The 12,465-nt window shown below is 37.6% G+C and overlaps 1 protein-coding gene across 2 annotated transcripts in view; it reads right to left on the bottom strand.

Moving 5' to 3' along the window:
- The window catches only part of CNKSR2 (connector enhancer of kinase suppressor of Ras 2), a 144,177-nt gene that overhangs the window by 57,509 nt on the left and 74,203 nt on the right, over nt 1–12,465 (bottom strand). The window contains exon 9 of one of the 2 annotated variants that reach the window (XM_035115478.2): nt 6,348–6,494. The exons of the other annotated variant lie outside the window; for it this stretch is intronic. Coding sequence (XP_034971369.1) covers nt 6,348–6,494 — 147 coding nt within the window. The remainder of the gene's footprint in view (nt 1–6,347; nt 6,495–12,465) is intronic. 2 annotated transcript variants of the gene reach the window in all.

Raw genomic sequence — 12,465 nt, 5'->3', positions numbered from 1 at the left:
TAATATGCAGGAAAGTTGGCTACAGAAATATCCAATAATTTGAGTTATGTTTGCAAAACACATGAACTAAACATATAAAAACAACTAAGACACATGGAAGCAACAAATCTTTCAGCTAGTTATAAACCAAATAATTTTCTAATTCATGGTACTGGTTAAATGACCATAATTTATTATGAATCTACATTGATTTATTGCAAACTTTATGTAAGCATTTTAACTTGAAAAAAGCTTGAAATAATGCATTCAAACATTAAAGCTTCTCAAGTTTCCTTGCATCACAAGTTTTACACTTAAAAGGTACAACAGAGCATCCTTGAATTATAATCTGTTGGAAATGGGGGGGTGGCTTATAAGTCTTTCTATGAACATACATTGACACTTGATATATTTACACATCTGGAGCTTCCTGGAGCACTGAACTTATAGACCCCCAAGGAGACTTTTGCGGTAAAAGACCCCTTTGCACAAACAGCCAAGACTTACAACAAAGTAAGAAGGGTGCACTGCTAACACTTGCTACAACTGGAGATGCAAGGACAAGTCACTCTACCCTGCATGAATAAGCAATGGAGCGGGAGCACAAACAATGAAGTAGGACTCCCCAACACCCTTTATCTTTCACTTTCCCTGAGATACACAGAGCACTCAAAACACCAATGAATGGAATGTCTTGCCCCACTGCAGCACTGGAGAACACGTAAGCACTTTGAATTGGCCTGGAAACAGAATGGCAACCAGTGCAGCTATTTTAAAACAGAGGTCACACAAGATCTAAACAGAACCCCAGCCAGTAATCTGTGCACTGCATTTTGGACCAATTGAAATTTCTGACTTGTCTTCAAAGGCAGCCTCACATAAATCACATTGCAATAATCCAATTTGGAAGTTACCAGAGTATAGAATGCAGTGGCCAAGTCATTGTTGTCCAAAACGGTCATAGCTGGTAAACCAGCCAGAACAGAAAAAGGGGCTCCAGTTACCAAGGCCACCTGAGCATCCCAGTAAAAGTGATGAATCCAGGAACACCCCAAGCTGCAAACCTGTTCCTTCCAGAGGCGTGCAACCCCATCCATATCAGGCTGCCTCCCCACCACTCACACATGAAAAGCCTTTTCAGGATTCAGATTCATTTTATTGTCTCACATCCAATCCATCATCACCTACAGGTATGAAAGGATACACCACCACCTTCTTTAAGGCAGGTGGCACCTGCCCTGCTCCAATGAAGTATTAGTCACTTGCTGGACTCACCCAGTCAACTCCCTACAGCTAGCTGTAATAAGCCAATATAGATAAGGGTCAACCCTGCTTTGCAGAGGTCATCCAATATGCTGGCAAGCAATTTTATTACCAAAGCCAGTCCTTATCAAACACTATTATACAGTTACCACTGTTCAGGTCCAGGCAAGCATGTTGGTCACTGGACTTGATCATGTTTGTTATAGTTGTTACAATTTTGGTGTCCAAGGAGCATGTTACAGAACCATGGCATTCAGTTCAGGTGGAAACCCACACCCACTCCCATCTTCACATTCCACAAAGAGGCATTCACTACCTCCTGGACTTAGCCAATTTCTTTCTGCTAGATGTTACAGGCCAAGAAGAGCAAGGGATATGTGGTTATGGTTTAGGCCTACTTATCTAAATACTTGTCCATATGCTTTAATGAACCAGGTAAGCTCCTGAACCAATGAATTAAACTCCTCAGTTGGGTGGTTAGAGAAGTACCAGTAGATGCCACCACCATAGAACAGGCTTGATAACAAATTCTTATTTGTGTTTGTTTCACATGTGGTTTTCCACCACTTGCACCCAAGTGGTCTCCTTGCCTGCTTCATAGTTCCTGCAACCCCCAGTAAGGAAACTTCCCTTTTGTTTAGATGGCTGTGCTAATGGAGCACAACTTTAGCTTTGGTGATAGCCCTAGTCAGTGGCTATGAGGAACAGTGTGATCATAGGACTGTCCTATCCATCAGACAAGAAAGTTTCTGTGCTCAAAAAATATTTATTAACTAGCAAAAATCAAGGGGGAGTAACAACAAAAAATATACAGAATGTGTGACCCTTTAATGATAAAGATTGTATTTCTTCAAGGGAAATAGCACAGCAGAGAAACGTTTAATTTAGCAAAAATCATTTCAGGTATCAGATTGCTCATATTGAATTAACAGCAGAACCTCAGCAGAACATGACAGTCAGAATAATTTTAAAACTTCTAAACATGAAATGTTGTATGACTATAGGGATAAATTATAGGTTAGAATCAAAGGGATAATTATGGATAAACACTGAAAAATATATTTTTCTATTTAGAACTACACCAATGTTCACTTACATAAATGGAAACCTTATACACATAATTAATATTTGGGATCTTATATTTTTTTCACTCTTCATTGTCTGTTGAAACAGCATTATATAGATTACCAAATTAGTCCAAAGCACTTTTTAAAGGAGTATTTTCCAGAGGGCAGAATAGTAGGTTCCCCAGCAGCAAACCCATCTTTGATTAAAGTTTACCAGTACTTAGCTTTGTGAGGCATTATTTACATTATTGGAAACTATCGAAAGAGAACATCATTCCATCTCCACTCCTTCCAAAAAGGGAAATAACAGGATTGGGAAATGAAACATATATCACAAAAGGAGGGTGATAAAAATATATATTTAAAACCTGGAAATGAAAGAAACATATTTTCAAAAAACTCAGATAATTTTAAGCCAATAGCTTTGAGAAAATAATATGCTTATTTCAATGTTCTGTTAAATAAAAACTATATAGAAGTTATGATTACCAAAACAATACAAAGGGTATGGTCAAATGATGATCCCTCTAAGGAACATGGAAAAAAAACCTAAAAATCATGTATAAATCCTGAAATTTCAGTTTGTAAATTTTGTAAAACATATTAGGATTGCAACGAATATTTTAAATTTGAAAGATGAATTAAGAACATGCATCAGCAAAACACTAAGAAACAGTAATATAACGATAATACTCTGGATCTGGATCTTTGGCTACTAATTTACAGTCCAAATATAACTATATTTACTTCCAAGTCCCACTGATTAAAAAACAAAAACAAATTCCAGTCAATTAACTCAGAAGGAAGTCCCACTATGTTCAATGGGATTTACTTTCTGAAAAGGATCACAGCCATATTCTGAATAATAAATCCCAAGATTGACTTTCCACATTCTGCATAAATGACTGTTGGGTAGAATAAAGAGTAAAATTTATTTACTTCACTCATTAAAAGTGTTTAAAAGCAGGATGCTGTAAAAGAAGAGTGAATCACTAGGTGAGTCACAGTTTTTGATATAATTCACATACTACCGGTATATTACCTTCCAGGGATAAATCTTAACTTGATAAATTAAGGACCATTTCACTATCCCTTAGAATGCACTGAAAACAATGCAAAATAAGTTTGTGTTCTTGTGGGAATCCCCACATTCCAAAGTTTGGGAATGACATGTTCAAGTACAGTAAATTCTGCTTATAGCCAAATTGTCTGGTACTGGTAAAACAACTTTAAAATCATTACTAATTTTAAATGATTATCAGGCTGGCGTATGGGAGAGGGGGATTTTGGGATTTTGAGAAATGTCCTCTGAATCTGGGTGCTTTAGCCTGGTGTCTCTCTTCTTTCTGCACCCCAAAAAAAGTTTTCAAAAGCTGCCTTATCTAACTTCCAGAGCATGAGGATTTGCAATGCAATCTGCTAAAGAACATCATCTCCCTCTTGGTGGTATTTTAATGTTGTTACTGGTCATAGAAACATCCTCATGTTTTACAAATGGGGAAGCAGACCCATTCTGTGAAGTGTGAGAATATCTCTCAACTATTCAAATGCAGCGCATTTACCATAATGGCTGCAAAATGACTATGGAAATGGCACCCCTGTTAGTCTAAAGTTATGCTTATCTGAAAGTGTAGGAATGTTCTCCAGTTCTTTGGAAGAAGCATTTGTCCTATGTGTTTCAGAAGTGTAACGCATATTCAACTTTAATTATGAAAACCGTATCTTGCAAAATAAGCATACTTTTATTTCAGGAACATATTTAATAAATCATGCTATAATATTACACATTACATTAATGCAAAGGTGTAAGCATAAATATGCATGGGCATATTTACAGAAATAACAGTGTATCAGTCTTAAGAAGGCAAGTTTCATGAAACCGTTCATGAAAATTAAGACTAAAGGCTACTGATATCTACGGTATTAATACAGTTAAAAATTCCATGTTTACACAGAGGGTTTTGTTAATTTCCCATCAGTTTTCTTTACTAATGTTCTAACTTGTACATATAGGAGCTCACTGAAAGTAAAGAACCTCTTTTGGATAAAAGATCAGATCAGAACATAAAAATGAGAAAAAATATTTTACAAAGCTATAAAATGTCATAAAATAGGAACTCCAATTGAAGTTGCATTTTCAGATTTGAATAACATCATAGAACTATATAATTCTGAACTATCACGATCAGCAAACAGACTTTTGTTAGTTGTGTAAGATTTATGTTTTACAATTATTGAGACTGTGATCCCACCCCCATCCTACAAAATGAATTCTAGATTTTTATCTTTATGTCTAGATCTATATTAATAAATATACATTTATAAAAAAACATTTTAAAGGCCACTTTAGTGTTCTTCCACGTCTTGCTTTTTGTTTTAAACAGGAACACTGTAACTGTTCTGGAATGTACCCAAGAAGGAAAACAGTGTTCCTTGGGAGGGAAAGGGTTTTCAGTGTACCTGCTGATATTTTAAGTGACATATTAATCACAACATCAATATTTTAGTTTAGAAAAAGCAACAAGCCTTTATATATCCAATTGTTAATTAAATTGTATAGAAGTCCAGTTTATCATAACAAATATTTTGCAAGGAAACAAAAATACAGAGTTATGGTTTAACTTAAAATAAGAAAGAAGAATCAGTTAAAAATCAGGTCAGCAAAATACTATATTCAACAAAGGTATACTGAAAGCAGACCAATTGAAATTAATGGACCAACATTATATGTCTACTCTGAGTAGGACTAGCATTGGATATAACCCAATATACTTAAATCTATGGATTTCAATGGATCTAGTCTTGAGTATGACTAACGTTGGATATTTCCCTTAGGAACTATTTACCCGAGCAAAATTATGCAGGGATGTGACCTGTATGTATGTAAAATATAGCTGACTATAGATGGGCTTAAGATAGCATTTGTCAAATTCTAATCATATTTTGTGTTCTAAGTTGCTCCTATGATATACTGACAATATGTTTAGCAGGCAACCAAACAGCAATCTATGATTGTTTATGGTTTGATATGAATAATTGTTTTCATTTCCCTTTCCTTTATTTCCTTTCCTTTATATATTTTTACTTTCCTTTATTGCCATCATTCCTATTCTATTACATGATTAACAAAGCACAGCAGTAGAGGCAGGCAGGCAGGGCATTCAGTAACATTCACAAGTGATGGCATTCATTAAGTGTACCCACCTTTCCCTCTCTTTGTCGGCAGAATAGACAAAGGGAGGTACAAGCCTGTCTGGGGCTGAAACCAATATGTGAAGAATACTCACTGTTATTTACTTGCCTGGAAAGTAAACGAAACTTAACCAAGGCAGGAAATTACATTTCCACATCTGTGAGGGTTACATTGACATCCCTGAAAAGCTTCTTACTTTGGCTGCTCTGTACTGTGTTCCAACTCAGGTTGTTGTTGTTTTTTTGCCACACACTCCTCACCCCTACCTCGTTGCTCTGTGTCTATAGAACCTGATGTCTAATTATGGGCAGAGGAAGGAAGACCTTGAAGCTCCTGGCATGGAAACTCTACCCACTGTTTCTTTCCCAGCAACAATGAATCAGGGCTCTACCACTTTCTTCTACTCTGTGTGTCTCTTGCTTATATACACTTGAACTGGTGGGGCGGGAGTCTAGAGGTGGAGAATGGATTTAACAACGTGGTCTATTCAATTTTTTTATTTTTATTGAATCAGGACCGCATACTGTAACAAACTGTTTCCTGTTTAATGTTGCATAGTAACCTATAAACATTATATATGGTGGAAAGCATATCTAAAGTTATGTGAAATAGAGCAACTGAGATATATGCAACTGAGGAATACAAGATTGTCTAAATTTTGCAAGTTTGGGATTTAATGTTAATTGAACTCTAGAGAATAAATGTGCAAAGATCATGTCAAAAACCATTGTCAAAGCATACAAGACTAAATCCACATATGCTGCTGAGATGAGGCACAATAAAGCAGCATTGAGATAATCTATAGCTAATATGATGGTGTATGATTTATGATTAAGCATCATTACCTGCAGAGCAAGGGGCTTCCATCTCATATTTTTCAGTAAAGCTGGTGCTGAGGTAAGCATGCTCTGAGGTCGCTTTTTCAAAGTTAAGATAACACCACTCGGATCCTCTCGTAGTGCATTCACCAAATTTTTCAACTGCCACCCCACCTGGTAACCAGCAAAATTATTACAATAAAATTGAGGTACAATATTCACAGTGTAATCTTCCCTTTTTAATAATATTAGTAAAATCAACAAAGTTTTAGAAGATTAAATTTTTTAAAATGTCACAGTTTACATCACTGAACCATGCCATCTAAAAATCTGTATTATCAGGATGCAATAAAGTAGGTTATGTGCCATTTAAGCTTAAATAATGAATACACTGCTGCTGCTGCTGCTGCTGCTGCTGCTGCTGCTGCTGCTGCTGCTGCTAAGCTTGTTTGGGCGCTTCTTTTATATGTGATCCTTTAATAATTTGTTTGGAACTAGTTACAGTTGAGCACTAGAATATCAAAAATAAAAGAAGCTTACACATTTAAAGGACTTTAAAGGACACTGCCCTACAGTTTAAAAAAATACTAGCATTATTTTAGCTACATATTTCATACTTTATTATTTTCTACAATCAAACATGCTACTACCCCTCTCCCCCATATTTCATGCGTTGTGCCATTATAAAATTAATTATAAAATTTGTTCTTTCAGACTGATCAAAAATTAAGGGCTTATCCAGACTTCCTCTTCTTCCGCCGCCTTCCCCTGGGGAATACTGCTCTTTAGTGCTCAGTTGGGGCAAACGGCAATTGGGTTTTCTGTGGATTGCCATTTGTTCTGATTTGAAGCTAAAGAGCGGGTTTTTCCTGGGAAAGGAGGGGAGCAAGGGCAAAACCCAAAGACCAGTGCCTATGCACTGATCAGAAGACTTCTCAGACCTGTGCTTTCTACGTGCAGGGCAAGTGCAATTATGGACAAGTCGTAAGACAACAAAAGCAAAAACACCCCACATTCTGGTCTTGAGTGCATCATAAAACCAAAGTATACTATAAATGCTTCATGCTTTTGCAGTGCAATTCTAAATGGCTCCAAAAATTTCAATGTCCATCAGTAACTACCAACATAAATATCAATTATTCAAGATCAAGATGTGCGTTGGATATATAGCATTGAAGTGTGGAAGTGCAGTTACAGAAGTCATGGCACCATCTTCATGACGGCACATTAGGCACATATGACAGAACTAATGTTTTTAACTGGCCTATATTATCACCTGAAGCAGCTAATAGTTCTGGCACTGGATGTTCTTCTGACCCCTTTAGTACACATATTCTAAGATGCTTGTATTCTGCTAGTTCCCATCTGTCACCTACCATCAGGTATAGCAATCCTTCCACACCAGTGGCAGAGTTTCTATGACTAAATTTGCTACGTTAGTCTAATTACATTCCAGCTCTGGGGAAGGTACAGTACTTGATTTTTCAAGGGCAAGCGTCCTACACATCCGGTTCAGTGATAAAATTGGTGCACAGAGAATAGACAAAAACATTTAGGAAGGCTTTTCCTAATTAATGCGACAAAACCCTTAGCTTTAGAAAACAAACAAATAGGTTTAAATAGTTGGTACTATCATATGTACAGAGCAACTTAACTGTTAGCTGTTACTTTTATCCAAAGACATCAGGCTAGGGAAATGAGATGCTGCTGTTGATGTCTCCTAAACCATTATGTTAAATGCATAACAGACCCCAGTATATAAAAGGCATCTATTTCACTTCCTTATCTTCTGAGAACTAATCCTCTCAGTCACAGTAGGTAAGCAATGCTCATATACTGAGAACAATGTGAGAATTTGAAATAAATACAGATAGCTTATCTAACTTGTTCTCCAAAATGGGAGGACTTTTGAAGGTGTAGCAGACCAGGCAGTGAATGTGTCCTCCCTTCTCCAACCCATTTGTGTGTCTACCACAATGAAGATGAAATAACTTCTAGACACCCACAGTCAGCAACCAGAAAAATGAAAGCAGAGGCATGGAAATTCAATGTGATGGCAGAAATCAATACAGCAATTATTATGGCCATGGCAAGGATAATTCATCACAAGGACACCACACTCTGTAGGATCCCCGTGGTGACTGGAATATGTGCTTGTGTACTTGTACACAGAACAATTTTGTTATTGTTTAGCAAATGACATAGCAACAAGAAGTGAAGCTTGTCCCTTAAACTCCAAATACGTTTGAACAATTCCTATAAGCAAGATGGACAAATGTTGATTACTGGATGTTTCCATTCCAACACAATGTAAAAAGATATCCAATCAAAAGTGAATTTTATATAAAATTATTTAGCTGCAATAAATTTATTGCAGATATATAATGGTAAAAGTACTAGGAACCTAACCTAAACAGTATATTGTAAGAATAAATTGAAAACCATATCCTGACATGAAACTGCATCTCCATCTCATACGATCCTTCAACCTTTTTCTTACTAATATACAACAAATATTTCTTACAATTTGGCACTAATCTGCATTATTCATCTTTCAATATTCATATTCAATATTCATATTAACTATAAGGGACCCAGGTGGCGCTGTGGGTTAAACCAGAGTCTAGGGCTTGCTGATCAGAAGGTCGGCAGTTTGAATCCCTGCGATGGGGTGAGCTCCCATTGCTTGGTCCCAGCTCCTGCCCACCTAGCAGTTCGAAAGCACATCAAAGTGGAAGTAGATCAATAGGGACCGCTCCAGCGGGAAGGTAAACAGCGTTTCCGTGTGCTGATCTGGTTCGCCAGAAGCAGCTTTGTCAGGCTGGCCACATGACCTGGAAGCTGTCTGCGGACAAACGCCGGCTCCCTCGACCTATAGAGCGATATGAGCGCCGCAACCCCAGAGTTGGACACGACTGGACCTGATGGTCAGGGGGCCCTTTACCTTTATTATATTAACTATATTCACAGAATTATGCAGGGGACTAAGCAGACTGCATGTATTCTGTTTGAAAAATAAACCATCAAAAATTCTGCAACAATATGAACCAAATTTGGGGTCCAGAAGGAATTATGCCACATATTTAAATTATACAAATTGGTCACTATTTGCTTCTTTTGCATACAGTATTCTGCTTCATGTAGGGCAGGGGTGAAGAAATTCAGATGAGGAGACTGAATGTGTTCCTCCTAGAGCTTTGGTCTAGCTCCCAGGCCACAACCATCATGAGATCTGCTCTGCACCTTTCTCAAGTACTTTGCCTGAATTGTGTGTGTGTGCGTGTGTGCGTGTGTGTAAACCTCTCACTTCTGTGTACAGTACTTGAAATGTAGCTTACTATACAAAAGTAAGAGTCATATCTGCCACTCCATCCCCTTTTGTCTCTCACCTCCCTGCTACGGGCATGAGGCTCCCAGAAGGTTGACCATGAGAGAATGTAACCCTCAGGCCGATAAGGCTCCTCATCGCAGCAAAGAAGTACTAGGGTCTAGAACCCTGTTCCTGATCACAGGGAATCCTCAGCTTCTCTCGACTTCAGAGATTTCAATAGGCTTTACTAACATAGAATCATAGAGTTGGAAGAGACCCAGAAGGTCATGTAGTCCAACCCCCTGCAAAGCAGGAATCTTTTGCCCAAAGTGGTACTCAAACCCACAACCAACATGCTTTCAACCTTATTTTTGCAACTGCAGTAAGTACAAGATAGTGCAATGTGTAATCATCATCTGGAGTATATACACATTCCCTGAAATAGGGTTGTTTACATGCAATATCAAGGATGGTTGTACCAAATCACTATACTCTGTGCTATCTTTAGCATGGGTACCCTTTGAAGAAAGTGACAGAACAGCACGTAAACAAGTTGGTTTGTTAATATGCCTGATGCCAAATACTGTATTTAAGTCAATAAATACATCAAGATACTAATGTGTTGCACTTTGAATAGTGTCTAGCTGATAAACAGGCTTTCCATTCTCTACTACGACTGATGCACTCTTATGACCTCACAGTGATTTCTCATTTTATTTGAAGCACATTCCTTTGCTCAGGCTCTCTTCTTAGTCTTTGCTCATACCTTTCTGGTTTCTACTACAACACTTTACAAAGGAATTACTGTATACAGCATAACTATACAAACTACTTGTTTGTAGTTAAGCCTTTCCCCTCATGTTTTTCCAAGCTTTCCCCCCCCCCTTTTTTCCCCATCCTTTGGCTCAGCATCTACATGATCCTAATGTTTCAGTGGAAATTAACTTTCTTATATGAATCCTGCCCATATACTATAAGGCTGTATACAGGAATTATCTAAATAAGGGCTATCTATTTTTCAGTTACCTCATGTACCTCCTAGATGCTTAAGTGCTTATTATTTAGAAAGTGTTATTAATATGGCATAGAGCAAGGAATACCCATGCATGCAGGCCTCAATCAATATGCTAAATTTGCCAGAATCTATTAACTAAAGGCTATCTATTTTAACCTTTATGTTTTGTTCTTTATGTTTTGCTGACAGTGGGTAGTGATTTTTGCCTCCTCTCTTCAGCCCTTTCTAGAACAGTGTGCAAAGTGAAGCTCAGAGCTGCAGAAGGAAGTGATGGAATTCACTGGATCCTCATTCCCTGTGAAAACGGAAGGAGCCTTTCCATTCATGCAATACAGTAACAGGTTTGTATCCAATCCAATTACCGGTATAAAAATGCCAATCCTCATTTGCAGGAACAGTCATTGAGGAGAGAGCAACACATGCCTCACCTCCCAGCAGTGGATTTCCTGCTGCTTACTATGAGAGAGAGAGGGAAAGTGGCAGGAAGGTAATTTAACAAAAGAATTGTAGAATTGGAAGGGTTTCCGAGGGTCATCTAGTCCAAGCCCCTGCAACGTCCTTTTAACTGATATTCCCAAGGATTGAACCTTGAAATTCTGGATTGCAAATATGTGTTCTCTAACTGACCTATAGTCTTTCCCTGAAAAACTACCGTACCTAACTTCATTTGTTGATCTGCATGACTACGTCAGTCAAAGGGTGGTTCCACATGGGTGATTACTGCATGATTGGTGTTTCTGATTCATGTATATTTTTTTGGAACTGTCCACATGATATCTTCAGCATCAAAATGTCAGCCCACATTTCTTCTATTTAATCTAGTTTTATTCATTCTGTGGGGGGGGGCAAGGAAACACTCTTGCCAATGAGCCATTTAAAATTATGCCCTTGCCCAGAAGTATGCTAAATCTGAACTAGAAGTTACAGAATCCACTTTAGAGAAAGTAGCAGTAAAATCACCATCTTGCAGGATCCATGCATGGGCTCAGTTAAAAATATGATGACCGGAAACCAAACACTATTTTTGCATTTGACCACTGACAGCTTCTTCCAGCATTTGAAGATGGTTCCTTGGCTCCAAGTTACTTAGTGTATGTTACTGAGCAAGCCAAAGATGGAAAAGGAGCCATATAGCAGTTAGGGAGTCTGCCTCTTTAAAAACCTGACCTATTGTCCAAATCCTGAAGCGTTGCCAAGAAATCAAGACTTCTCTCAAATCATGGTGTCTGATGGGTATTTAAATCTTCTTTTAAAACTTGCTGATAGACATTTTTTTTCTACACAAGCATTCAGAATTTGTATAATATCCCAGCATTCCAGATATTTTACAAAGCTTTCCATCTAGGGCTTCTTGTTTCTCTACTCCCAACCTTGAACCTGTACCTCTTCACTGCCTGCCCAATCTTCAGCCCACAACAGATTAAAGGTGTGCAAGAATCTTAATCTATACACACAAACATGAACTTTTCCCAATGAACTGTGCCATTCAAATTTCCCTTTTACAGTATTAATGTAGCAATGGCAGTGACAGACATGGAGTAGTAGACCTTTTGACCAAAGATGGCTGATTTCTTCTTTTACATAATACTTTTCATAAAAATTATCACAAAAGCATAATAAATTAAATGACTATTTCTGAAAAGACAGACTGAGCATTTTTAGATAGCAAAAGGTGTGTCATCAGAAATATCTAATAATAAATTGTCTAGAAAGGAACACGGAATTGCTGATAGAATTTTCTAGTTTTTCTTAATAAAAGATTCACTTCTGACAAACTCCTTAATTTAGTCTTAGCACATTCTTAGCCAAAATACAATGTT

The sequence above is a fragment of the Zootoca vivipara genome, chromosome 4 (genome assembly GCF_963506605.1).
Source record: "Zootoca vivipara chromosome 4, rZooViv1.1, whole genome shotgun sequence".
In the NCBI taxonomy this organism is placed as follows: Eukaryota; Metazoa; Chordata; class Lepidosauria; order Squamata; family Lacertidae; genus Zootoca; species Zootoca vivipara.
The sequence above is the reverse complement of the archived record's forward strand: the minus strand, read 5'-3'. Positions and strand labels throughout refer to the sequence as shown.